The 27,206-nt window shown below is 41.5% G+C and overlaps 1 protein-coding gene across 4 annotated transcripts in view; it reads right to left on the bottom strand.

Annotated features, from left to right (window-relative positions):
• nrg2a (neuregulin 2a) overlaps window positions 1-27,206 on the bottom strand; it is a 74,395-nt gene continuing 47,189 nt past the window's right edge. For 2 of the 4 annotated variants that reach the window (XM_034099930.2, XM_034099934.1), the window contains exons 4-11: window positions 16,166-16,286; window positions 12,202-12,278; window positions 8,444-8,467; window positions 6,274-6,376; window positions 5,901-6,024; window positions 5,621-5,748; window positions 5,271-5,492; window positions 1-1,115 (exon numbers count right to left, since the gene is read on the bottom strand). In XM_034099930.2, the coding sequence (XP_033955821.1) occupies window positions 455-1,115; window positions 5,271-5,492; window positions 5,621-5,748; window positions 5,901-6,024; window positions 6,274-6,376; window positions 8,444-8,467; window positions 12,202-12,278; window positions 16,166-16,286 (1,460 nt within the window). In that variant the 3' untranslated portion in view covers window positions 1-454. Of the gene's footprint in view, window positions 1,116-5,270; window positions 5,493-5,620; window positions 5,749-5,900; window positions 6,025-6,273; window positions 6,377-8,443; window positions 8,468-11,736; window positions 11,796-12,201; window positions 12,279-16,165; window positions 16,287-27,206 lie in introns of all 4 variants that reach the window. The other 2 variants (XM_034099931.2, XM_034099933.2) reach the window with 2 other exon arrangements.

The raw sequence follows: 27,206 nt of genomic DNA, 5'->3' as shown, positions 1-27,206 counted from the left end.
TTTATGTTGAAGTGGTTTATATTGCATGACATGGAAGGGGTTATGTTCCAGTGGGGCTAGACTCCTCAAAGAATGCAACTTGGAAAGAAAGTAAAACAGGAAACCAGAGAGGAAAAAACAACATAAATGTGTATAAAAAATGAGGCGTCCATATAAGAAAGGCTACAAAAACCTCCACTGGCCCTCTGGCATCGGCATACAGCAAAAGGCACCACAATATTACTATTATTCTTTTACGTTGTGAAAAAACTGGCACATCTTTTTATGCTGTAAATCAAAAATGTACATATAAATAGAGTTTTCCCTATAAAAAAGTCTTTGCTGTTAACTAGTAGACAACTTTTGCTAAAATGAAAATAAATATTTCATTTGTTTAGAATATCTCAGTTATATAAAATAAAAATATTTCTTATAGATGCAGGTCTATACTATATTGATTTTTGTTGGTTCATTTTCACTCTTTAATGGGTGTATTGTCCGGTTTGGAGCGTGAGTGTGTAAGTCTTGTATGCATGTTCCCATGCCCACTGTGCCGCCCTGATGAGTGAGAAGTCCGACTGTCCACCGGCCTGTAGATGGTGGAGGGCTCGGCATTCATGTTCTGCATACTGAGGAAGGGCGTGTTCTCCCCGTCCTCCTCTGACTCACTATCTGTTAGGCAGCTTCGAGACCCATAGTCCCGAGAGGCCTCGTATCCACGCGGGGCCACGTGGCCATTAAGTCTGGATCTCCGCCAGCGCCGGCTACCAGTTCCACTGGACCCACTTCTCTTTGGTTGCTCCCGAGAGGAGAGATACTCCTGGGTGGTCTCATAGTCTTCTTCTTTAGCCAGCCGGTAGGGGCTGGAGGGCAGGCTGCCCCTGCTGTCGTTTAGATAGGTGCGGCGCTGCTGCCGGTAGGGCTCCTGGCACTGGGCATCGTGTAGTGGCACCTGGTAGCGGCGCAACAGGGGCTGGTCATCCTCCAGAGGGTAGGGGTTGCGGACAGCAGGAGGGAGAGACATGGCATGGCTGGCATTGGGGGATGTGATCTGGAAGGTAGGCACCTGCGAGGGCAATGAGTAATGGAAATCCACTGGGGAGAGTCGGGCTGGTGTTGTCAGGGCTGACACGTATCTGTAGTAAAAGCAGAGAGGAGGGCATAGTTAAGTAGAGAGAAGAGCAACAAGCAGAAGTGAGCAAGTGGAAGAGTTCAAAGAAATCTGTCTGAATTTTCCCCCAACATTCGATTAATTGAATGAACTACCAAATTGCCATGTTACAAGCAAGCTGTAAGCAGGCACTGAAATATTAAATGGAAAACAAGTGTTGTATCATACATTCATTTAACCTGGATGTCCTCTTGAGCTGAACTGCTGTAAGGTATTTTTTCACACTGGGTATTGTAACTTTAAATAATATCTTCCTTGACCATTGACATTGTCTCAATTTAAAAAAAGACGATATATTTGAGATATTTCTATTTTGATCTGAAGTTTTTTTATCGGCAGATTTGACCAAGGTTGAAAAAAGTCACTCAAAGAAAGTTATCACCTTGTGTTACCTTAAATTCTTTATTTATTTTGCATGCATCTACAGTGAAAGACAAATATAAAATCGGGGAAAAGTCTTGATGAATTGAACTAAAGAAGAGCTGCTTTAAACAACAGCAATACTACAGTACTGTATATCATATCCCATATTTACAGACTTGGAGTCTGGTGGTGTCCCCCAAGGATCTGATGTGGAGCCATGTCTTTTTTTAAATATCCTTGGGTCTTATAAAATACTAATATAAAATTGGTTGATGCTGAGGATTTGCAAAAGTGATTGTCTTAACAGACATTCATAAACATTCTTTCTACTGCATGACAGTGAATCTCAATGACTGTTTTGGATTCTATCAATAACTTTTCCAGCAGTTTGTTTTACGATCACCTGTCTATTTGAGCGTCTCAAGCAGTTAAAATCAAATCCCAGTTAGACGCTTTTATCCAAAGCGACTTACATACTCAATACTGTGGGCAATCCCCACAGGAGCAATTTGGGGTGAAGTGTCTTTTCCAGGGACACAACGACATGCCGACTGCAGTGGGGTTTGAACCTGTGCTACCCTGATCCAAACACCAACCCACAACCCACTGCACCACACGCAGGAGCAGCTGCTTTTTGGTTGCTGTATAGTCTATTCTAAAGAATGACGGTGACTAAATAATGGCATGCTGCACCTTTCTATACCTTCATCCCCAACTTACTGTGGTTTTCAGTTTATGCTATCTTGATTAATTATGTGTCACGGCCATGTTGGCACCAAGACTGAATGCTTGAGTAAATGTAGAAGTTCTTGAAGATACACAACCCCCCAATTATTGTTATTGTCTGTTGTTTTGTCTGTCTGACTTTTGTTTTGTTATGTTTTTTTTTTGCCCTACTACTTGTAAAGCGACCTTGGGTCCCTTGAAAGGCGCTATACAAATCAAAGCTATTATTATTATTATTATTATTAAACACTAGCTATAAAAACGTACGGCTTGGCTCTTGAAGTAGAAAGTCAATATCAAGCTTTAAAGACAGATACATTTAGAGTGCGTTTTCTCGACTGACTGAGTCTTGGAGTCATGGTTCCTACTTTTCCATCCCTTCTCCAACTAACTCTAGTTGCCAACATGTTGATTGACAGTTACAAAACTATATTCATACACCAACTAAACATGATTGTCAATACATTTTGCAGTTTCAAGTCCTCATATCACTGACTGTAGATCAGACTTTTTGTGTCAAATGTTCTTTGCCCTTAGGAAACTACAACACGCTGTGTGAGACACAAGCTTGAGATATTCCCACAACACTGCTGATTCAGCTGAATCCGAAGCCGTCGCCATAATGGAAACAGGCGCCTGTTACCTGGAATGACTCTGAGGGGATGTTGGTTATGCAATCTGACTCTGCATAGCAACTCATTGGCCAAGGCACATTTCGTGCTGAGATGCTTGTTGTGTGCTGGCATTGTTGGGACGATGAAGCTGATGCACATAGGAGGCAAGACACATCTTGTCCAGTTTGTTTTTGACAGTCTATAAAAGGCACTGTTTATTTGCTTTAGATAATAGGCCAGGACTGCATAGTCTTGTCATTTATACAGTATATTTTTTACATTTTTGCTGCAGTAAGTCATACCCTTATGTTACCAAAATTAGGACATGGGAAAACACACTTGACGTGCCGGAAAACAGGGTTAATAAACCGTAACAAGTATTTAAGATGGTTACTCTATTTTTATATTGTTACTTATTCTGTCTCTTTTTGAAGCTCACAAACCAGTGTAGTTGGAACAGTGAAAGAGTAAAACAAGGTTTTAAGGAGTTATTTGTATATTTTTGTGAGTTTTTACATGAATCAGTGTAATAAAATTACTAATGGATGGAATCTGGTAGTTTTCCAAATCAATTACATGTTTTGTACTCTATACATTCTAATAATTCTCCAAAACTCTGTTGATTTTATTTATTATATCTCCACTTCAACATGTGTCATGGACATTGTACTATAAAAGGGCAAAAAAAAATGCGGTCCACCCCTGGGTCATATTTGTATCACTGCTGATCAAAGCTGGAGCCGACAAATACCTGTGACTTCACAAGTGATTTGTCCCGGGAATGAATGCTGATTGTAACCTTTCCCACGAAAGGGAAAAAGCCAGATGTTAGTGGGAGTTAGTGGGATATTTGTCCAGTGGGAAAGGGGCTTAAGTCATGTCGTCATTTCTGGAAATGTTTTAATACTTAAATGGATGCATGCAGCTATAAAGACATTAGGAATATTCTTGGTCCATTACTTTCATTTTGGCCCAGGGACTGAAGCTGGACATGCACCGATTTGCATATTCAACACCTCAAGTAAGCACTTTGCAGCATTAGCAGGCATAGGTTAATGTGTTAAGTGTGTAAGGTCTACATCTGGTCCAAAGTGTGACTCTGGTTGACCCGAATGATATGTACTTAAAAGTCTAAAGCCATAAGCAAGCAGGCTTATCCTGTGAGGTCAGTGGGTCACTATGCATTCTGTTATCGTCTGTTCAACTATTTGTTAGTTTTAATGCAATTGAACTCGTTTTTCTTGTATTTTCACTTCATTCCTGTCCAAATGGAATGAAGAATGTCCATTTAAAATGGATTGGCTGATGCTGAGAATAATTAAAGGTCCAATACAGAAGACATTAGGGTAAATATTGATTCTAAAGACTTGAAGCAAATTTGAATAAGGCTGTGTGTAAGCTATCGGTAGAAAAGGGCTGGATGACTTCTTGTAAAGCAACCTTTAGCATGTTTTTTCAAACCTTAAACACAGGGTCTTCAATTACAACAGAGACCGACTTCCTCGACATAGCTGGGCCATCATTCCAATCCCTCAAAAAAGTTGTTTACTTTTGGAAAAGATAACTAACCCACTGTTTTGTGCTTAAAACGTACACTTCATACTTTTAATATATGGCTCAATAGTGCTCCCATACCCCTGTGTGTTCTCCTAGCTCAGTGCTTATTGAGCTTGTTGAGTGATGGATGCTTGGCTGTAAAAAAAATTGGAAATGTAAACGTTAACAGTGAGGGCATTTTGGGAGTGGGTGGGGAGGGTCATTGTTAGGCCCCTATAACAATATCCCTTCAAATTTGGACCATGTGTGACACTGCAAATGAAATAAAGAGCATGTGGCAGAACTGAAAGCACAATATTTACAGTGAACTAATTGTGTTTGAGCTGACATGTTCTGGGAGCACTCAGACATTTGATGAAATAATCTTGTTTGACATGTTGAGTCACATGAGAAGATTGACATCTCTGTGCCTTAAGAACAGAAATAGACGCAGGACTGCTAAATATAGACTGCTTTGGGGTTGTTGAAAGGAATATGTTCTCACTTCTGACAGACTAACTTCTTCTTCCAGCTTCCAGCTAAATGTATCCACTACCTTTCCTTGTGACGCACGGATGAAATCGTTTCTGGCCAAGAAGTGTATGTCCAAAACTGTCACATGGATCCTTAAGGGCAATAAAAAGGGAAAGCTTAAGCCAATCGGAATGACATACTGGCTAGGGACTAATGTTACACTAGCTGTATGCACATTGTCCCCATTTTCCACACTTGCCTACCTTAGCGTATTTCATCATCATGCCTGCTGAATCTCAGAGTGCCCTGACTGGGACTGAGGCTGAGAGAGAACCAGCGCAGAGATCAAACTCTTCGAGAATGTTAAAGCCAAACCTAGAGCCGCATACAGTCGGCCTGTTTCCCACCTGTCGCTGTGCGGAGAGTCTCCCAGCGAGTCGAAAGAGTCTCTGTACTGCAGGCCCGTCCGATGGGGGTCAGAGTAACCACAGTGACCAGCGCGTCGTGCCCGTGCGTCCATGCACGCAGGACTGCTGCATTTACTGGTCCCCACGGATGATGACATCATTCCCGGCGAGTCGGAGAGGATGCTGTCAGAATGTGCCAGGCTCCATGTCCGTTCCTCATGTCTGACAAATAAAAAAGGCGTTAACGCGCACACACCCCAGCGTGATCCTTTTTTTCTATCCTTTTCTTTTCACAACCAATTCACCTTAAAGAAAGAAAGAAGAAATGGTTTGGTTTTATGAATGCTCACCTGTGTGTTGATGAATGGGCTCGTGTGGAAGAGTTGTGAGATCTGGAAGAGTTATGGCTGGCCGGGAACGATCCCTCTGTTGCAGGCCGTATGACTCGTTCAGTTGCAGGGACATTCTTTGATATGTACTGTGTCGGGAAAAATGGATTTGGCAGATGGAAAAATGTGGGGGGGGGAAAAGACAAGCTTTGATTATATAACTAAGCATTACACCATTTGGTGTACAGTACATCTGTGTGCGTTTACTTTAATAACGTGAGGAATCCTTTCAGAAACTCACATCTACCATAGGGATTTCCTCTGGGCCAGGTCCGGGGTGATTGGGTCCGTTAGCAAGGTTACGATTGGGATGTTCTGGACACATATTTTGTCGCAGATGAGTGTGCATCTTCTTTCTTTGTTTCCTGTTGAGAAAATGTTGGTCAATTTCTCTCTTGCTCTTTGTTTTTAAGTTACGACACTCTAGTAGTAACACAAAACGACATGTTAACCATAAAAATAACAAAATGTCTTATTTTTTAACTAATAAACAGTATTCTTCTATTTCTCTTCTGCACATTACATGCAGTGAAAACAGTTTGAGTATACATACATATTTTAAGAAAGGCAGGTGGAGTTAAAAATGTTAAAATCCATTCATCAGCAGGACTTACTTGGTTTTACAGTAGGCAACCACACACACGATGCCCACCACCAACAGCGCCACACAAATACCCGTGATTGTCAGGACTCTTTTCTGGTAGAGTTCCTCTGCCTCTGTCAACATCACACACACACACACACACACACACACACACACACACACACACACACACACACACACACACACACACACACACACACACACACACACACACACACACACACACACACACACACACACACACACACACACACACACACACACACACACACACACACACACACACACACACACACACACACACACACACACACACACACACACACACACACACACACACACACACACACACACACACACACACACACACACACACACACACACACACACACACACGCACAGGGAGAAAAATAACAGGAGAGAAAACAAATTAGTGTCACAAAAATGCAGGTTCACCACTTTTTCACTGATCCACATTTCTTAACTTTTTTATAGACTGAATCCTGAGCAGTATGAAGCTTCACCTTCCTTTCCCTGGCAACTCACTTCACAGGGAAACCTTTCCTCGCACATAATCACAAATACAACAGATGCTGTTGCCGCCTGCGCTGCAGTAAGGCGGCGTAGGTGGCGGCAGGGAGTTGGACTGAATTGAATAAGCAGCTGTATCCTCTAAAAATCCAAGTCATTTCAAATTATACAATATATGATACTTTAATGGTTCGGGCCCTTAATGGATGACCAGCGGAACCTGCAAACTGTGCAGTATGGAAATGTTTTGACATGATCTTAAACAACAGCTGCATTCACTTTCAGAAGTCTTCATCTGCTCATGGATTCAGTAAGTACAATTATGAGATCTTATTTTACGCTTATTCATTAAACACATTCATTTTGAATTGAAATATCATTACATATATAACTGGAAGAATTTAGACTTAAATTGTGCTTTTCCAGAGAAGAGCTTGTGTGAGGTTGAGGTAGACCTGTGTCCTTGGAGGACATGATGGAGCTAAGAGGTAGTGTGGTGTCTGACCAATAATGTACCACAAATAAATGAATGTGTACAACTCCTTTTTGATTTTTTTGATTTTGATATACTTTATTAATCCCCGTGGGGAAATTGTTTCTCTGCATTTGACCCATCCTAGTGTTAGGAGCAGTGTGCTGCCATTTTGAACGGCGCCCGGGGAGCAGTGTAGGGAACGGTGCCTTGCTCAGGGACACCTCGGTAGCACTTGGTCTTGCCGGGACTTAAACTGATGACCTTCCAGTTGCCAAGCCAAGTCCCTATCGACTTCGCCACCACCGCCCAAATCCTTCCATCTGAAGCTGCCAATGTACACCACCATACCAACTTGTTTCAAGTTCTTAAAGAACAAATACATCACAATCACAAGTGATCTTGGTGCAGGTCCAGTTTCTATATGTGTTATTTTGTGATCTGGAAAGAAACGCCTTTAGCGTTCATTCCACAACCCTCAACCAGTGAAGCACTCGTCTGGAAAAGTTAGCAGAAAACAAGAGCTAACAACAAAGGAGGATGAAAATCGCTGGAGATAGAAGAAAATCATGAATGTCGGTTCTAAATATAGCAATGCATGCTCACATCACAGCATCCGCATAGGGTAATTCAAACCAGTTACACAGATACTATATGACACACTTCAGAAGTTACATTTCAGCTATTCTAATGACGGGGTGATGCGGGAAACATGGACAGAACACATACATCAAAAGTAAAGGGGTGGCATATCAAAGGAAACAGACACGAGAGGTATGAGGCTAAAAGGTTTGGAAAGATGAAGGTGAAGATTGAGGAGAGACATCTGGTAGCTACCAACACGAAACACCATGCTTATGACAGATGGAACGAGAAAACAAAAATCAGTCCAAAAAAGGGGGGAAATGCTATTGAGCTGCAAACTCTGTTAATGGTTCTACGTTTCCATTGCACATGTATGAGGGTTGCGAGTGAGGACATCCATGTTAATGAGGATTGATGAATGGATCGGATGCGTCGGGTTTGTCATTATAATGAGTAATGGTACGATAGAGAGATTTGATTGGTTAATCAAGGGACGATATGATTAACAGACAGGAATGGGAGCAAGTCAAAACGAAGGACACCTATTTAATAGTTATGCTTGGGCAGAGAGTCAAAATGGATTTTTCCATACCCATAAATTCAATCCCAAGATGCTCTGCCATTGCAGAGGGTTGACAGTTGAAGAGAAACAAAAATAAACAAAAGACCAGGTTTAGAAAGTGACACCTTCTAACACACAGTGGAGCAGACACAAATATGCATTACGGCAACTGGGACAACACACACTTTGTCAGTAATTGTCGGCATGACATGGTCAGTAATGTCAACGACGGGAACACACAGCATGCAACACACACGTGAAACCACAAAAACTACCATTTCAGTCTTAACTGATTTGATTGTTACGTCTAAAATAGTCGAATCGAAAGTTTTCTATTTGCTGTATGTCTCAACACAGTCGGATTCTCACTTGGGTGTGTGTTTCCAGGCTTGCAGTTATATTTGATAACATAACGGAACAAAATCTCCTAATGGGATTTGGAAAAATTAGACGCACAGTCACTCTCATTATTGCTCTCGGGGGGAACTATGCGTCATCTGCTGAGATTACCTGGGCTTTCAGTGTTCTGCTTTCTAAAGAACGCTACACTGTCATTTCCTGAACACACCCATCGCATGAACAGGCAAGTAAAAAGGAGTGTATCGGTACAGTATCTGAGTAATCTCTCGGAATAGGAAGAATTATAGCTGTACTTTATATCATATGGCACAGAGAGGCCCTAGGGAGGCTGCACCAGCCAGCTGAGTCCATATCTCTGGCAGCTTTCTTGCTTTACTTGGGTTGAGGCTAGTCCCAGCTGTTCTTATGACAACATGCTCTTGTAAAGCCAAGCCCTTATGGCTGAGGAGCAGAAGCCATCCTCCTTCTCTTTGATATCTCCTGGGGATGGGAGGTGCCCTCCAGGAGATGGGTCTTTAAATATGGAGTGTGTGTGTGTGTGTGTGTGTGTGTGTGTGTGTGTGTGTGTGTGTGTGTGTGTGTGTGTGTGTGTGTCTGTGTGTGTGTGTGTGTGTGTGTGTGTGTGTGTGTGTGTGTGTGTGTGTGTGTGTGTGTGTGTGTGTGTGTGGTCTAGCATTACTATATTTGTGGGGACCTAAATCTGTTTACATAGTCACGTGTGGGGACTGGCTTCCCTTATGGGGACAAATTGGAGGTCCCCATAAGGGGAATCATTAATTTTAGGGTGAAGACTTGGTTAGGTTTAGGATTAGGGTTAGGGTTAGGGTTAGGCGTGTGTTGGTTATGGTTAAGGTTAGGATAAGTCTCCAGGAAATGCATGTAAGTCAATGTAATGTCCCCTGAAGTGATGTATACATGGTATGTGTGTGTGTGTGTGTGTGTGTGTGTGTGTGTGTGTGTGTGTGTGTGTGTGTGTGTGTGTGTGTGTGTGTGTGTGTGTGTGTGTGTGTGTGTGTGTGTGTGTGTGTGTGTGTGTGTGTACATGTGACTGCTTTAAAACTGTGATTTATTCGCCTTAATTGAGAGTAGGCAACATGAAATATGTGCGAGGCCATTAATGATTGCTAGTTTTCCAAAAAAGCAAAAGTCCCTTAGCAGCGACATCCATCATGTCTGAGAGGGGCTTTCATGAACATGATAACTGTTGATCTTACGTTTCTTCAACCCATGAGGTTAATATCCTCGGGTAAACAATGATATGAAATCATATGATGTGACTGAGAGGAGGCTTAATCTTTTATATTTTAAATAACAGCATTGATGGATGAACGTTTCATCAGAGAACTGATTGTTGAACTTACTTTGAAACTTTAATCTGTTAAGCGTACAGATAGTCAGGTCATTGATTTGAACACATTCAAATGTAAAGCAAGTAATCAAAGCCTGTGTTGTGTTCACGTAGCTGGATGAGAGCTGGAAATAAATGCTGTCCTTGATGCATTTGCACAGCTGCGTCGAAGCTAGACAGAATGCAGAACACAGTGTAGGGAAAAAGAGCTCCCACACATCACTGTCTGCTCTGCCAAAAGAACAAGTCATTTCAGCACAGTGCATTTCCACTTAATGTGAGATGGAATTACTTGTAGTTAAGAGGGTTTATTGCCATTGTACTCTGAGCCAACATACAACAAACACTGAGTGTAAGCTCTGCAAGTCAGACTGCGGGGATGAGGCTCTGAAGGCAACATCAGGCAAAGCAGATGCAGTTAGTTATTTCACTCTTATGTGACTCTGAATTGCAACCACATGGGCTTGCAAAGACATGACGCTGACGAATATGCAGAAAGATACCAGAAGATTCTTTGCTATTATCCAAAATGGGCGTTGTATTTTAATTCTATAGTATTTCCTTACACTATCTTTATTTTGGCTCATGTCGACACTTTCAAGTAATCAACCAACAGGTAATTGAGGATGTTTCTTTAAATCAAAATACCTCAAGGGCAAGATCAAACAAAACCATAGTTATCTGGCAATCTTCGTTTCATTTAGCTGTTGATGGATTTGTTTTCTGAAGTTGAGTGATGTGAGGTTTGCTTCTCTTACCCCAGGCAAAGTAGTTTGACACGGCACTGTAGTGCAGCGTGTGAACTCTTAGCTGAGTACATCTGCTGTGAGAGCACCATTTTGTTGCTGCTCTTCTGAAGCAACAACCACAACTGGCGGATTGCAGTGTGGATGTTACGATTTACTAGAGTCTGAGTCTTGAGCGAGTTATGCGGCTGATTTGAAGTGAAAGAAACGCCTGTATGTGCTACTTGTAACCCATGAAGCGAGAACACTAAATCCCCTATTATGTTTGAGATCAAAATCAAGTTAGTCAAGAAAAGCATAAGTGGAATGTGTTCATGTTGGCTCGTGTACAATTTCACATCCTACATGAGATGACTTGTTGGCCCTCAACAAACACTTCTTTATGGGTTAAGCCAACCTTAACAGGTTCATCATTTGTCATGCCTTAGTAAATGCTAATTGTTTCTCCATCCATCAGCTTTAATTCGATCATACATGCTTGTGTTTGCCGCTGATTGCACAAACAAGCATCAATCGTGAGCAAGATTAAGATAGGGTTTTAGTAATTGTTTTGCCATTAGACTGTGTTGTTACATGCAGCTGACTTTGTGAGAATCCACATAGCATCTGAGTTCTCCCGCCTACTTGTCGCTATCACACGTACCATCGGCTCGTATTCTGAAGAACGTGCATGCAAGTTAAAGGGCACGCACTATCACATGCAGACCAAACACAATAACAGACTCGACTAAACTCTGAGTCATGGCAGGAGGCACAGACACATCTACTAGGTAATAATAACAGGACATGAATGCAATCTCTCTACACCCAGCATGCACGCATGACACAAGGACAGTCTGACAGAGTGACAGAAGAGGAAATTGACATACGGTAGAAACTGGCCATAACGTAGGTTTGACAGCGATCACCAGTAAAGTCATTTGGACACCTGATGGAAAGAAACAAAGCCACAAAGAGAGAGGGAGGAGGAGGAGGAGGAGGAGGAGGAGGAGGAGGAGGAGGAGGAGGAGGGTGGTAGGTGAGTGAGAAAGAGAGAGACAACAGAAAGAGGGAGAGTGAAAAGTATACGTAAGAAAAGAGTGAAGGGGGGATAGGGAGGGAGGGAGAGGGAGAGAAAGAGAGAATTAGAACAACAGCACAACTACAGACAGCAGAAGCAGAGTGTTCCCATGGACGACACCACCGTGTGCATGGTGTAACGCGCAGCTCATTGACCTGAGGAAGAGAAAGAGGAGGAGAAAGAGGAAGAGAACTGTTGGGCAGCAGGAGTCAGTCCAGAGGTAATCCAGTGACAACTGTGTCTCTGTTCTCAGCTGCATATCAAGTGGACATACTTTCTGTAGGCTTGGGCATAATCAGCCGCAGCGGCTCAGTCTGTAAGCACCGTGGGCCGAAGTATCCGTCCGGACATCTGGGAAGGAGCAGACAAGTGTTATGAGAAGGAAAACACAGGAAGTGAGGTGCACTGTAAATACCGGGGGGTCGAAATCCTTTCAGGCGTATTGTTGAATTTCACTGTGAAGCCACATGGAGAAAACACAAGAAGCAACACTTCCAAAGATGATTGGTATCCCCATGATGTTAATATTGTGTATGTAAAGAGGCCCTATTATGCTTTTTGGGGTGTACCCGTTCCAGTGTGTTATATAGGTTTGTATGCATGTCAATGGTGTGCAAAAGCAAAAATCCCCATGTTCCCTCCAGATCGAGTTTCTCTCCCACGCATGCAAACATGTCACAGTAGAGGCACAGCATACACATATACACCTGAAATTAAGCATAATAGGGCCTCTTTTATAAATGTTACACAGTATAGAAATAAACTGCTTTACCATCTATTTCTAAAATTAAAAGAACAAATAGTAAACAAATAAATGCTACTACAAGTGAGCAAACCTATATTAAAACTTAAAAAACTTAAATAAACATTAAAATAGGTAAATACCCTGCTTGTTAGCAAAAACAAGTTTGACATACTGATATAAAAAGGTCATATTTGGGCTTCAGAGGCTCTTGTTGACCTCAGTCTGTATCGGGAAAAAGATGTGCTGCTTTCCAGGGCCCAGTAGTTCAAAACTTTTAATCTCAATCAGATCCGATCAGATTTTGAAATCCCATTCTTTGTGATCCTGGATCAGACAACTCGGACAGATTTTGTCCCAGTATTTCAAAGCAATTCAGGATAGGATCAGTCTGATCCAGATTCAGACTTTTCAAGATGACTAGATCCTGAATATCAGTGCTTTAATCCTACCGATCTCCATCTTGTGGATATGAAAAATAATACAAGGAAGACAAGAGACCACATTGCAGACATCTATTGTCTGCAATTACTTTTGAAAGGTGACGACAGATGATGGACTTTTTTTTTTTTGAAGATATTTTTTCTTTAATCTAAATTATATTTGTGATTGACACTCTTTGTTGTGATAATTGTATGAGCATAAACATTTATGTCATCAACATTTGGTTGAAAACTAAATAGGCCACCACAAACGTGACCAGAAAATGAAAAGTAAAATTGATTTGCCATGAAGGCTAACAACGGTGTATTATTTCAGTTAACAAACTTTGCCATCTTATATTGAAACATATTTTTAAATAAATTGTACAGTACATTTTGCTCTGGAAATCCACCCCTCTGGTGGGATCAGGATAATCCAGTTGTTCAGGATCAAACTGATCCCAATCCTGTGTTGTCGGTTTGAACTACCCGTTTTGAAGATTCGATCCAGATTAAAGCTTGGATTGGATTTCCTGATCTGATCGGATATCAACGTGATCCTAATCCTGTTTTTTGGTTTTGAACTCCCCAAGATCCAAATCTGATCTGATCACATAGGGATTACAAGTGTTGAACTACTGGGCCCATGTGATCAATAAATCAATCATGAAGCACAAAGTGGGTTAATGTGGCTTCTTCTCCTGGTGCCTGTCGTGAGCTGGTATGTGTTTATTACCTCCAAATGTGATGGGGAGGAAAAGTAATCAAATGAGGAGAAAGCATTTCCTGTATGTCCAGTCCTAAAAAGAATATGGAAATGAAACCACCTGGAAAACATGACTCTTCATTGTTTGAAGCATTAATCAAGTTCTCTGACATTTAACGTCATATTTGTGCAACTGCAGACAAACTACTGTATCATCAGCATCAAGTGAGTGAAGACAAACCATATGTCCTCATTACAAGCCCATTAGGAAGAGCGGCTGGTCTTTGAGGGGCACGGCATTCCTCTCACAGACTCAACTAACTAGACCACCACCAGTCCAACAAAGGTCATTGCTCCTTATTTACTGGTTTCACACAACGCCTCCCAGGAGCGCCATAACATTCAGCATTAAATTACTCGTCCTGAGTGATGGTGTTTAACGGGGGGGTAGCACCACCTAGACCTAGGACACTTGGCTGGAACATTCAAGAAATAAACGGCGTAATTTAAAAATCAGATGAGCGTGCAAATGTCCGTGCCGGTGCAGATGCAAACTCTATCACCACTCGTTTTAACTTTGGTGTCAAATAAATCACTGTCGTTATTTATTATTCTTTGATGAAAAATAAAAATGTAGAAAGGAAAAGCTTTTCCATGAAGCGTGTGGAATTGTACTTCTACATACTGTATATACTGCACTTATGTACAATACAATTACATAATCCTCTGTCAAGTCCCACATAGAGGTGACTTGTTAAAAGTTAAATACATTCCCTTAGAAAGAAGAATGCTAATATACTTGTATACATTTGAATAGGGCTGAAACCTTTAGTTTCTCAATTGATTAGTCATTTCACAGAATCTTCATCTGCATCTTATTTGATAGCTTCTCTGGTGTGACATTGATTGTTTTTCTCCGTTTTAAATGAACTGAATATCTTCCAGTTTTGTTGGTCTAAAGTTTTAAAACATCCCCCATGGAATAAGCAAAACAGTTTTTTAAAACGCCTACTCAATTAATCAAGAAAATATTATCTACATTATCTTTATCCAACTAAATGTGAATTAAACCTTCTGAAAATGTCCTGGAAAAAGTCCATACAAATGATAAACGCTTTATTTATGCACAATATGTTAAACAAGTCTATATTTGTTTTTTATAGCTAATTTATGTGAAGAAAACCATCAGAAAAAGTATGTTTACATTTAGTGAGTTACTTACTGTGGGTCATTTGTTAACTTTAACGTCTGTCCAAAACAAAGTGTATCCTTCAGAGTGAAGGAGCAGGGCATTAAAGTAGGACTAGCTGTCTGCAGGACTTGTTTAGCCAGTGAGTAATATCCACTGAAGCCTGGCCTATATTGAATGAGATGGCTGGGGGGCAACAAATCCCTGCAGGCCTTCACTGCATTATCCAACTTTTCTGGACCCATGCCCCGGCTGTGAGTGAATTAGCTGCAGCAATTGAGTTAGTGCTGCCTCCAATTTGTACACAGCGTATTGAACGGCTGTTGCAGCCATGTCCTCGTTGCTTGTCGAGCATTCTTCCTCGGGCCAACTGGGCACATGCAACATAATGTTTGACAACCATGGCAAGACATACTGTATGTGCATAGCTTGTGCTATAACTATTAGGTTAGACTTACAATGATTTTCATCTGACGGTTATTTCCTTGAATAAATTGTGAAATGTCAGAAAGAAATCTTAAAATGTCCAAAAATGAAAGCAGCCATAATTACAATTTGAGAATTAGAAAGCAGTGATTTTTAATCTTGAGTGACTATCGAAATAATTTATGTCATTGAATCTCTACTCATAAAACCTTGTCAGTTTTTTTTTTTTAAATAACTTGAAATCGTGTCGAATAAGGTTCCTTGAGAGACACAGTTCCTCGGCGCACTTTACACATGGGTCTTGATCCCTTCTGCCAAGGACCTCAAATGTAAGCAATGATTCTATTTACCTCACTGGGGGCCTCCAACAAGCATAAATATTTGCTCACTACTAAACCAGTGATTCATGACATTTTGAAAAGGCTTTTAATGCGAAGGCCTCCTGGACACTAAACATGACATAAAAGGATGAGCACACCGCCGCCTCACTCCATTATTAGTGTTAAAATACACAACAGGTGGGTAGTTAGGAAGACTGGCAGCATTTTCCTGTGATGTGTTGCTGCTGCTGCTGAAAGGAAAGATCAAGTGCTATCAGGAAAATAAACAGCAGGATACAAAATATGAAGAGTTAGGAATATTACTGGAAACATCATGAAAAGTGATTTGAATGTTATACAATACATGTATTTTACGATGTCAAAAAATGTATATTTTCAAGGTGAATAGAAAAAAAATAAGAATATAACTCACTTGCAGGCGAGCTTATCTATACCGTGTATGAAGTAACAGTCGCCGCCATTCACACAGTAGGCTTTCTCTGTGTCGTTGCATTTTCTGGCGTGGCCTGAGGCTGGAGGTGGCGTTGTGGTTACTGAGAAAAAAAGAAACATTTATTTGGTTAATATTACTCTTGCTGATGATGATTTGGAAATAAAATGGCATAATGAAACATCACACGTTATTATTTAGTATTCTAAGTTTAACTCATATTATACACTTGTATTTCCACAAGAACTCTTAGTTTCCCATCCACAAATGTAATTATGCCTCTAAGCAGTGTTGACACTATCTCAAGAAGTTCTATGAGCAAAGATAAATATTTCCCTGACATAGCGTAGGAGTTGTTTATGCGTTGACTCAGGTCCTTGGAATGGTCCAACAAGTCATGTATCTGCACTTAATCCCCCTGATTGAATAGATATAATATGTGTGGGATGAAGCATGCTTATCGGGACGAAAGCAGGGACGTTTGAAGGAAGGGGAGTGCTGAGAGAGGTGCACAGCGACAGGATGGGGCTTGAGGAAGGAGGAGTGTCAGATGCTGACACGTGATTGTCTCCGTGTTACCTGCTGTCTGGCGCTCGTAGCACCTCTGCAGAATGTGACAGTTTGTTGGTAGAAACACAGCCTTTTTCCGATGGGGAAAGATCTTTACAACCGCATCAGCTCGGGCAGCCTGAATGCTCGTTTCATGCAGAATGTTGTGACAAGAAATTGCATTTTACTCAGCTGGGCCATTTGCTCTGACATAAAACAGGCTGTTTGCCACCAGAACAAGATTTCCTGTGCCAGAGTTGAGGAAGTCAGTTTGACTCAATCCTCTGGTGCAAAAAGTGCATCCTTTTCAAAAGCACACTTCTGGAGTCGCTAAAACAACAGGGATCCCTTGATAGTTAGCATAACAAAGCCACATACATTAAATCAGTAGAGTCTGAATATCACAAGCAAGTCAGCATTTTGTGTATTCCAAAACACAGCATTATATATACAATTCCAAATATGTATTTTCATATTTTAAATAACAAAAATAGGATATCTACTTCCTCTCTGTGATAATGTTGGCATGTTTTCAGGTTCTGGCAGACATACAGGTTTCCTCTTCCAAGCACCCTTCCCAACAACAAACCGTGTCATTAATCTGATGAGACATGCTGATATGACATTTGATTTCAAGGTGAACTTTTATTATTGCTAATAAAGGATGTAATTTTTGTACTTTAGTCAAAAGCTGTCATGTTGTTGCTCTTACAAATGTCCTGATTTAATGTTTCCAACATAACACAGCACGCATCCCCTGACACCTCGAATCGTTTCCAAAAACCTTTCCAGGTCTACCAGTTAATCAGAACTACCTCATCGTCACACCTGACCTCTCACTCGGAGTGCTGAGTGTGAAACGCCTCGTAAAAAAAGATCAAACAAAGCTGTCGGGAGGAGGGATCCTCAAAACATTGTAAAAAAAACCTCCTACGCTCAAAATAGAAACCTCGTCTTCAACTGTAAAACACCCAACACAAAAGGTGGCGAAACTAGCTGCGTGGATCTCTATCTGGGGCAGCGGCCCATCCCAGAATGCACAGTGCTGGAAGGGAGGGGAAGGTCCTGGACAGATCATCAGCGCTCTGCAGGGGCGGGCGGACACACACGCAACATGCTGCGAACACATAATCTCCAGTCCACCTGGTTTCATGTGGGTGGACTGCGGGTGGAAAACAGACGACCCAGAGAAAACCCACACAGGGAGCTGGAGAACATGTAAACTTCACACAGAAAGGATCAAGGCTGATATTTAAACCCTGGCAAGTTTATTTGGCTACCGGGTCATACCAAATCTGCTTCACTGTACTCAGAGTCTCATGGCACTTTGAGTCCAAATATATTGTAATGGACCACAGATGACTTTTGTCTGTTTAATGGTCACAGTTTCTATTTACAAGATGTCTGTATGGGCATTGATCTGTACATTTCTTTAAACCATTACATATTCAACCGATTTGCATGACATTTGGGATTCAAAGAATGCAAAACCACATAGGACTACAATACTTTCATTCAGAGGTATTCATGTATTTTACCGGCTTTGTTTTCCTGCCCCACCACCAGCGTTTCTGAAAATTCAATGTCCACACGAAAGACATTTTAAAGCATTATTGGTTATATTTCTCAACCTATTTGTTCGTAAAATGTCTCAACTGAATTATCAGAAGACAACAATGAGAATCCGACTGACAAGAGCTCCCAGGATCAGACCGTGAATGTTGTTGCAGGAAAACCTCAACCTGTAATGTTCTCAAGACCGTAGATAAATGACCATAATCCATCACAACTCAGCTTAATAACCTTCATGTAAAATGTTTGCATTTTCTATCCACACAACTAAGATACATTCAACTGCAACAACTAGCTTTTCAGTGGCACGTAAACTAATTAAATAAAAAAAAGGATAGATATGGATTTTTGTTTTGCCTGCAGCCTTTAACTGATATCCAATCTATGACACTGCCAAGTCAACGTCCCAATTTTCTCTACCATACTCCTTTCTTTACTTACAAATACTCCCTCTGCAGATACACTGGTTTATCACAGAGAAGTAAGGAAACGTTCTGATGTCATACAAAAAAACAAAGCTTGGAAATGCTCAATTAAAAATAATTTATAAAAACCTGCTCGGCAGCATACAGGGCCTGGATGCAACACAATGTCATCTGTAATATTGCCTCTGGGAACAGCCAACGTACGTCAAACTTAATTGAGTTTCCAATGAAAACTTCAAAGCACAAGGAACTTCAGACTATTATGTCAAGTTTGAAGTTCGGATACTTTGAGAGGGGTGACTGATGCCCCAAACAGCTATAAATCAGGTTGGACAATATTACCGTAGGTGAGAACCTGCTGAGAAGTAGTACAATGTTAAGAAGCCATGGACTTTCTGTTCGAGAGTCCGTGGTTAATTCTGGACACTTGCATCACTGAAAACTGTGTGCCTACACAAAACCACACAAGGGCCTGCCACACTTATATTTGCTTATTCAATTATGTATTATCCAAGGGCCAAGTGCAAATATGATGTAATGTATGTGTTCCAGAACAAACCACATGATCAAAACATGGACAGAACCACCACAGATATTGCTGGTAGTAGTTATCTCACTTATTGTAAAACCCTTACAAGGAGAGGTCCTGCTCTCAGGGACACAACAGTGTTTTCTGAGGTGATCTGGTTCAGCCAATACAGTGTTTACTCAGGCTGCACTACATGTTTACTCGCGGTTAAAACTAATGACAAGTCCTAAAATGTATTGACATAATCCGGGATAAAAAATACAAACAAGAGAGCAGCATCCCGTGGCACTGCATATGCGGTGGATTTAGATGTATATTTAAATTATTGCACTGGTGTGGTTGTAAAACTAAACTTTTGGCAAGACTTTGTGGGAATACATTTCCTCTATAAATTAAACCGTCTCCAACTGAATACAACGCATCAGAAAAATTATAGTTTAAACAACTCTTATCAAGGAAAATAGCTTGCCTTGCAATAGTTGTTTTGAACATATTTCTGTGTTTACACGACCATATCTAGGACAGTTGTGTTGCTTCAGTGGGAGCCTGGGTCACAGACCTAACCACAGAGCTCTGCAAGAGTCATACAGTTCATCTCTTCTCAATCTGTCTTTCAATAGTTGTGCCGTGTCTTCTGTGTTATTTTATCTCAAGTGTTTTAATGTGAACAATGTTGAATGTCCAATTGAAGACGGACTCATTTGTAATCACATAGTGAGTCTGCTGCGAACACACCACAGAGATATCTACTGACAGTTGGTGTACTAACATGTAGTGAATGCTGCGCGTGTTCATCACTTTCATGTGGAGCAGCTGTTCAGAGTGGCATGTGTCTAATAAAGAAAGTACATTGCAGTGTCATGCTTCAGTAATATTGGTATCAATCTATTTGTTTTACCAACCAATCAAGCTACACATTCTGTCACTCGACAATCCTCTGCTCCACCTGCTCAGGTCCTGTCAAACGAAGGATGTTCAAGGCAACGATAAACAGAAATAGCTTATTTAAAAATGAACAGTTTCGTTCCAACTCTCCTTTTGTGCTTTTTATTGTCATCCTCTTTCAAGAGACAGCCCTTTTATCGGCATCCATCCCCAAGAGGCCAGGCGGTAATGGCGAGGCTAAAAATGGTAGATAAAAGAGAGACCTTTGCCTGATCATAGCAATCTGGACGTGTTGTACTCGTCTTGCGTTATAGTGCGAATGCATTCAATCACGGCGAGCGGATTCGAGTCATGGCCAGAATGACATCAAACTCCATTACAATCTTTACATGTAACAGAGAATCCATAAATACCAAGCAGCACAATTCCCCAGCTCACAAAGGGGATCAGAGTTCAGGTGTATCCGTCAGGGTTCGCCCCGCTTTCCTGGCTGGATGTAGGAGACAAATTCCTCTAACCCGCAGGAGATCAACCGCTGTGATAAACACACTACGTTTATCCGCACTTATGTGGCCAGGGCTTAGTTAAGTTTGCTTGGTTTCTGAACCTCGGGTTTCAACTTCCCTCTGCTCCGTAGCCCAGGGGCTGAATCTGACTTGGAGTTGAAGAGGGGTTACCTCTAGGTTCGCGAGAGCCACAGTGTTTAGCCATCAGCCCTCGCCACTGACTTTGATTAATCCTTCATGGCCCAAGAACTGAAAGGAAAAGCTGGGGGTGCAGGCGGGACCATCTGGAAACCTTCATAAACATGCCTGTCTTTCCACGCTCTCCAAAGGATTCTAGGAAAATTGTAAAAATGAAAAAAGTGGTCCCTATTGTACAGTTTTTTTCTTCCTCTTGAGGCACCCTGTGCATATGCAGCAAGCAGCAAAGGGCCACACTCAATCCTGCACTGCGCCTCACAACCCAGCCCCAACATGGGTAAGGAAATACATTTTCAATTGGCCTGTCTATGGTGCAGAGCTATACACAGGTCCCCTTAATTTATGACAAATGTTGATAATTTACCGCAGCTTGGTTTAATCTTTTTCACTTCTGCACCGGAATTGACCAGAAAGCCCATCTCTGAAGCACGAGACAGAGCCTGATTCTGCGCAGGAACGAAGCCAAGGTAGTTATTCTACCAGCAGTGGATCGGTTCCATCTGGACTGTGTTATGTCTTTGTGTTTTCACTCTTAAAAGCAATGTTATCAGGATAAAAAGTTGAAAGTATTTGGGAGTTTGTAAGTGAGTGGGAACAGTGTGCAGACCTGGTGAGTCTTTGCCAGTTTTACACATCTGCAGCGTATTGAGGAAGATGAATGGACACAAAGGTTCAGGAACAAACAAATCAAGCCAACAGGAAGACCTTGAACCTGTCAGTCAGGTAAAAGTTAATTATATTACACATGCAAACCTGCTTTCTAAGGAATCAAAGACATGCCAAATTATTTTAGTTACACCAATACTTGACAATAAGATAAGATAAGATAGTACTTTATTGATCCCAATTTGGGAAATGTTTGCGTTGTAGCAGCATAAAAAGACATTGTACAATACAAATTAAAAGACTAGAAATAAACAAGAAAGTAGAAAATATACATGTTGAATTAACAAGGTATTACATACATACATAAATATATGACGGATGGAATATTAAATAGAACAGATTATATAAATGTACAATGTGGTTTTATTCCAAGAGAAACTATGGAGCAGAGACTTCTCTGCCATACTTTAGTACTTTAGAATCTGAACTAAATAAAGTGCTAACTGGGCAGAAATCCTTCAACAGGTGGCCTGAAACTTAAATGCCACACTTAAATGCGCTTTTAACTCTTTCTTTTATCGGACAAGGTAAATCATTACAATGCAAACAAGGAGACAAATCAAACTCCTATCCCAAAGGCCAAATAAACCGGTTGGATGGGAAAGTGATACATGTCTTAAGGACTGACCCTTCAGGAGTCATGGTATCTGTAATAGCTCTGCCACCCAGTCATGCTTTTCCATAAGTCAGTTTTATGTACCAGAAAGAAGCTGGGAGTCCCCCCTTTCCTCCCCTCTCGTCCCCTTCTCGCCTCACCTCCCGACTCTTGGCAGGGAATGTCTGACATGTCTCCTGTTACAGCTCGGACCAAGATCTTTTATCTCTATACTTGAGGCTAATTCATATTGCATGCATTCTTGCTACACTTGGTGGACTGCATTATGTTCCTTTCCGCAATCTGAAAAGACTGCCTATCCTAGCTGGAAATTAATAAATAAGATAAACAGAAGGAACAAGTAAAAGCCCATATTGGTGAGTGTGGTTGGGTTCAATCGAAGCCGCTGACAGCTGGTCTGATGTGGTGAAAGAGGATGTGCAGAGGGAGTTAAGAAGATGCATGCACGACAGAGACCGCAATTTTGGAGCTATTAGTAATGTAGGTGGTTTTCTAGCTCTATAGAAAGTGGAGCCGGAGACACATAATACCAATAACAAAGCAAGATAAATGTCCGGATCTTGTTTGAAGACGAGCATCTGCAAGTAGGATCTGCTGCATGTAAAGATTAGCTTTTGTATTTAAGAAAGATTGATTTGATCTTAATTTGTTTAATTGAATGAGCAATTGCTAGCAATACGCAGTTTTTGTAATCAGATTTAGAAAGGCAACATATTTGGAAAGTCGCGCAAGTCTAGACAAATGTAGCCCCATTGAAAGAAAAACAAAAAACAAATGAGAAGAAAGGGGGGGAAAAGGGATGGATACAGGAGTAATGACGGGATCTTAAGCTGGAAAATAGTTCAGCGTGCCAAAGCCAACAAAAACAAGCACGCACCTACTTCCACGCTTACAGTGCACTGTAGGCACACCCAATCAATGCCAATATCCAGCATCTGTGTTTTCAAGCATAGAGTTCAAAACAAAAGAGATGTCATGTCAAATACCCATAGAGGAATTCAATTACTATTTACTGTAGGTAGGACGCACGAAAGAACCCATTATGATTGAGAGTGCACTTAAAAGCTTTTCATCAATAGAAAATCATCCACAATTCAAACACCTTCAGTAGGAAACAGGAATGTTTAGAAATGAACAAAATGGAGCCTGCCAGAAACATGAATCTACCACCCACTCTTCAGCAAGACTGCCACTGCCACAACCAGTGTGTCTTCTTTCATATTCTTGTCTCCTATTACCATGTTTCAGTCACATAGCTGATATGCCTGGTCTTGCCTGCCTCGATCGTCTCTGCACTGAAGGGAAATCAAACAGCAGCCCAGTGTGTGATTGCACAACAGCTGCTCGTGCACTGCAAAGAAGTGCACTTAGGAAGGGCAGGGTATGGTATGGTGCGGGCGCTGGTATGGCAGGCACCACGATGTGGGCAGTTGGCAACAAAGTGACACATGGTGTTTTCTGCGGCACGTTCCAGGCGGGGCTGTTCCTCTCTCGGTCCTTTCGGGAAAAGCGTGGCGTTCCTGACGCTGTTGAGTCTGAGGATGCCTGTTGCTTTCATTTTCCACACTAACTATTGTTTACTGAATGCTTGTGCCTGCATCTGTGTGTGGACACCTGCGCAGCACAAGGTGAGAGGAGGCAAATGACCGCTACAGAAAACCTTTAATGACATCTTAAAGCAGGGACGTACCCTAAAAAAGACTCAGAGATTCACCCAAGGAAAAAAGGAGAATTGTAGCATGTTTCCAGTTATCCATCTAAAAGAAAAACCTGTGCCTCTTGTCCGAATCCACCTGACGGACAGTAACACTGGTGGTAAAGGTCAGAAGAGCAGATTTGTGACTTGAAGGAGCCATGTTTGAACCTGAGGGCCAGCAGGAATAATCTGTGAAACACACTCTTCTGCTCAGCTATTGCAAAACAAAACAAGATGTCTTCCAGATCTACATTCTAATATTTGAAGTTTATCTTTGGGATGTACACACTTCTGACTGATTTATGATTAGACGAAGAGCTAGCCTGATTTAACCGGTCTACATTTTATCAATTTCTTTTAATTTTACATTAAAACCATATGTAAATGAAATGTACTACTTTCTGTGGAAACCCACTTAAAAATGAAATCCTTCACGTACATTTCAGCGTTTTATGCAGGTTTATAATTAAGTGCATCTGCAGTAATGTCTTACTCCTCCTACCACTCCGATTTGCGTACTGGATACAAAAATAAGGACGCTTAAAGAAGAATGTAAAAAAATATTGAAGTATAAGAAACTTTTTCTTCATAACCATCACTTTAAAAGGACATAACTTGGAGCGTCCACATCTCCCCGTTGCCCTTCATCTTTAACAGCTGGCGCTCATTTCTGAGGAAAGACAGACTTTTGCAACCTTGTACCAGATACTGAAGACATATACCACAACTCCATATTTGGGTCTTATGTTTACAGCTACAGTAGTGGCCAGCTGCTAGGTCTGAAGGTTTCCCCTCCGCTGTTCCCCAACAGCCAGAAAGCACAACGTCTGCTTATGTGTGTGTGTGTGTGTGTGTGTGTGTGTGTGTGTGTGTGTGTGTGTGTGTGTGTGTGTGTGTGTGTGTGTGTGTGTGTGTGTGTGTGTGTGTGTGGTGTGTGTGTGTGTGTGTGTGCCGCTAATGTACACACGCCTCCCACACTCTCTGTACGTCCCGATCAAGGGCACTCGCGCTGCTGTTTTGTCAGGCTTCCGGCCTCCTGTATACTAAAGTATGAGTTCACTGCGAGTGTGATTAAAGTAAGGCCCAGTCCATCCACAGTTCACACTCGAAAGGAAATGGCTGCTGAGTCCTGACACACAGCAAAGGGCTTACTCACCCCAACAGACGCGATGTGATGAACACAGTTGCCCAAGAAAGAAAGAAGAAAGAAGCGTCAGCGTCAGCGTGATGGAGTAATGGGAGGTTGAGGATGAGAGACAGCTGTGGCCACTAAACTATAGTACTGCACTCCTGAGCTAGAAGCAATGGAATGGTGTAAGTATATGTTCCCGCTTGTGCTCAAAGAAAACTTGAAGTACGAAGACACACAGGATCGCTCATGAACATTTCTTTAAAAAGCAAAGTAATAGGAGGTGCGGGGATTCTGTTTGATATATGGGAACACTAGTTTACTCACAGCCCCATTCTCACAAGAAACGGCTCATTATGACTTACTCAGAACAAGCAAGTCTTCATGACGCAATGCTTAATGTCTAGGTAATCATTCTACCCTCTTTGAAAGCATTAACAAACGCCGCCGTGCTTGTTTGTTGTATGGCAAGTTAAAACAGATTCTTGCACCCGCAGTTGGGCTTACCATCGAGGAAAAGACCACCAGGACAGCTGAGGGTTCGGGGGAGGCGGGGTGAAAGGGAATCTTTTATAATGCTATTAAATGAAGCCTCTCAGATGAGTTTTGTCCGGGGCCCTGGAAGGGTTAACAAAGCCCAGCACACAGCAGAACCTCATGTCACCTCCTGCTCACATCACTCAGCTTTTCAAGTGTAACAGCTGCTTCCTCCACACACATAGCAATATCCTCACTCATTCACACTGAGGGCTTAACTGTCCCACAGAACACAGCAAGATTACTGCGTATCCAACAAAGTGAGATGTGGTTGGAGTTTCAATAACTTAGTTGTTTTGGCAAAGATTAGATTGAGGGCACCCACTTATCTGGAAGGATCGGCGGGGTTCAAGTGAATTAAGAGTGCAAGCATTAGCAGTGATGTTCCTGGAAACTTTTCTGGTTAGTTTTAGTTAAAGTGGACCTATCATGCTGTATTTGAAAAATATATTGTAGGGCCATACGTATATAAAACATGTCTGTGAAGTTTTTTTTTCAAAATCCCAAACAGATCACTTATTGTAGCCATCTCTCATACTGCTCAAACCCCTCTTTTGAAGCCCTGTTAGAGAAACGCAGATTTTGGGTCCTTTACTTGAAAAAAAGAAAGAACAGGAGGCGGAGCTAATGCCTGATCAGAATTCTACTGGAGATAAAGTTAAATTCGGTTGTGATAAAATGCCATCCTGTTTAAACCACGTGAAGGATTATTTCTGAAACAGTATGGAGCTCAAATGCCTTTTCTCTTGCAGGTTTATCACAAGGTGAGTTCCTTTTTTTATTTCCTGCTTTTTAAACATGTGCTCTACAGTACAGGTTAGCTCTGAGTGTTAGCGAGGCTTGCTAATGTAAACAAAGACGTACAAAACACGTCAGGCATTGTTTCTGATAGCAACTTTCTGTGGGTCCGCCGACGTCACCTCGGATGGACACGTCAGTTCGGATGGAAATCTGTATCCGCTCGTACACCCGTTTTTTAAAAGATTTGAGTACGGAGGAAAAGGGAGAGGGTTTTATTTTCTGACGCTGCGTGAGTTCCACGACGCACCGGGGGCACATATTTATGTATAAAAGTCATCACAAAGTGCATTTTGCATGATAGGTCCCCTTTAATATATTTTACCCAACTGTTCCTAGATTCTTGATAATGATAAGATTTAGCAGCATATTACTGATCTGATTTATGTTTTATGTGCCAACTCCTTTACATTTCTGAGCTCATAACATATTAAGGTTGAGATGGAGGGTTCAATAAACTCCTGTTGCTAGGTAAAAAAATACCTAAAATCATCTAAAAGCTGATAAATATGTTGAGATATGAAGTAAAATGTTAACATTATTATAAAATGCTTAATCTAAACACTGCGCCAGGTGTAAGAAAAGTAAGTATGAAAAAATGATGCTTAGAGAGCAGCGAATACATGGGGATGTTCGCAGAGCAGCAGCAACTTGTCCTGTCACGTTGGTTTGTATTCATCATGAACCCCACACACGTCATGCCTCCGATGCGTGTACGATACTGTGGGTGTTCATCCACTCTTCCATCCACTCTTCCATCCACTGTCCCGGATGCTGCCCACTAATACTGAAGGGCTCGAAGAGTAAACAAAAACAGAAAGCGAGCGTGGGCGAAGTGACGTTTTTGTGACCGCCTCGAAAACTAAACATTATTGAAGGTGAAGATCAAAACAAGTCCTGAACTCTGACATGCTGCA

This window comes from Pseudochaenichthys georgianus, chromosome 14 (genome assembly GCF_902827115.2).
Source record: "Pseudochaenichthys georgianus chromosome 14, fPseGeo1.2, whole genome shotgun sequence".
Taxonomy (NCBI): Eukaryota; Metazoa; Chordata; class Actinopteri; order Perciformes; family Channichthyidae; genus Pseudochaenichthys; species Pseudochaenichthys georgianus.
Note: the sequence above shows the minus strand (reverse complement) of the source record. Positions and strands in the feature narration are given on the sequence as shown.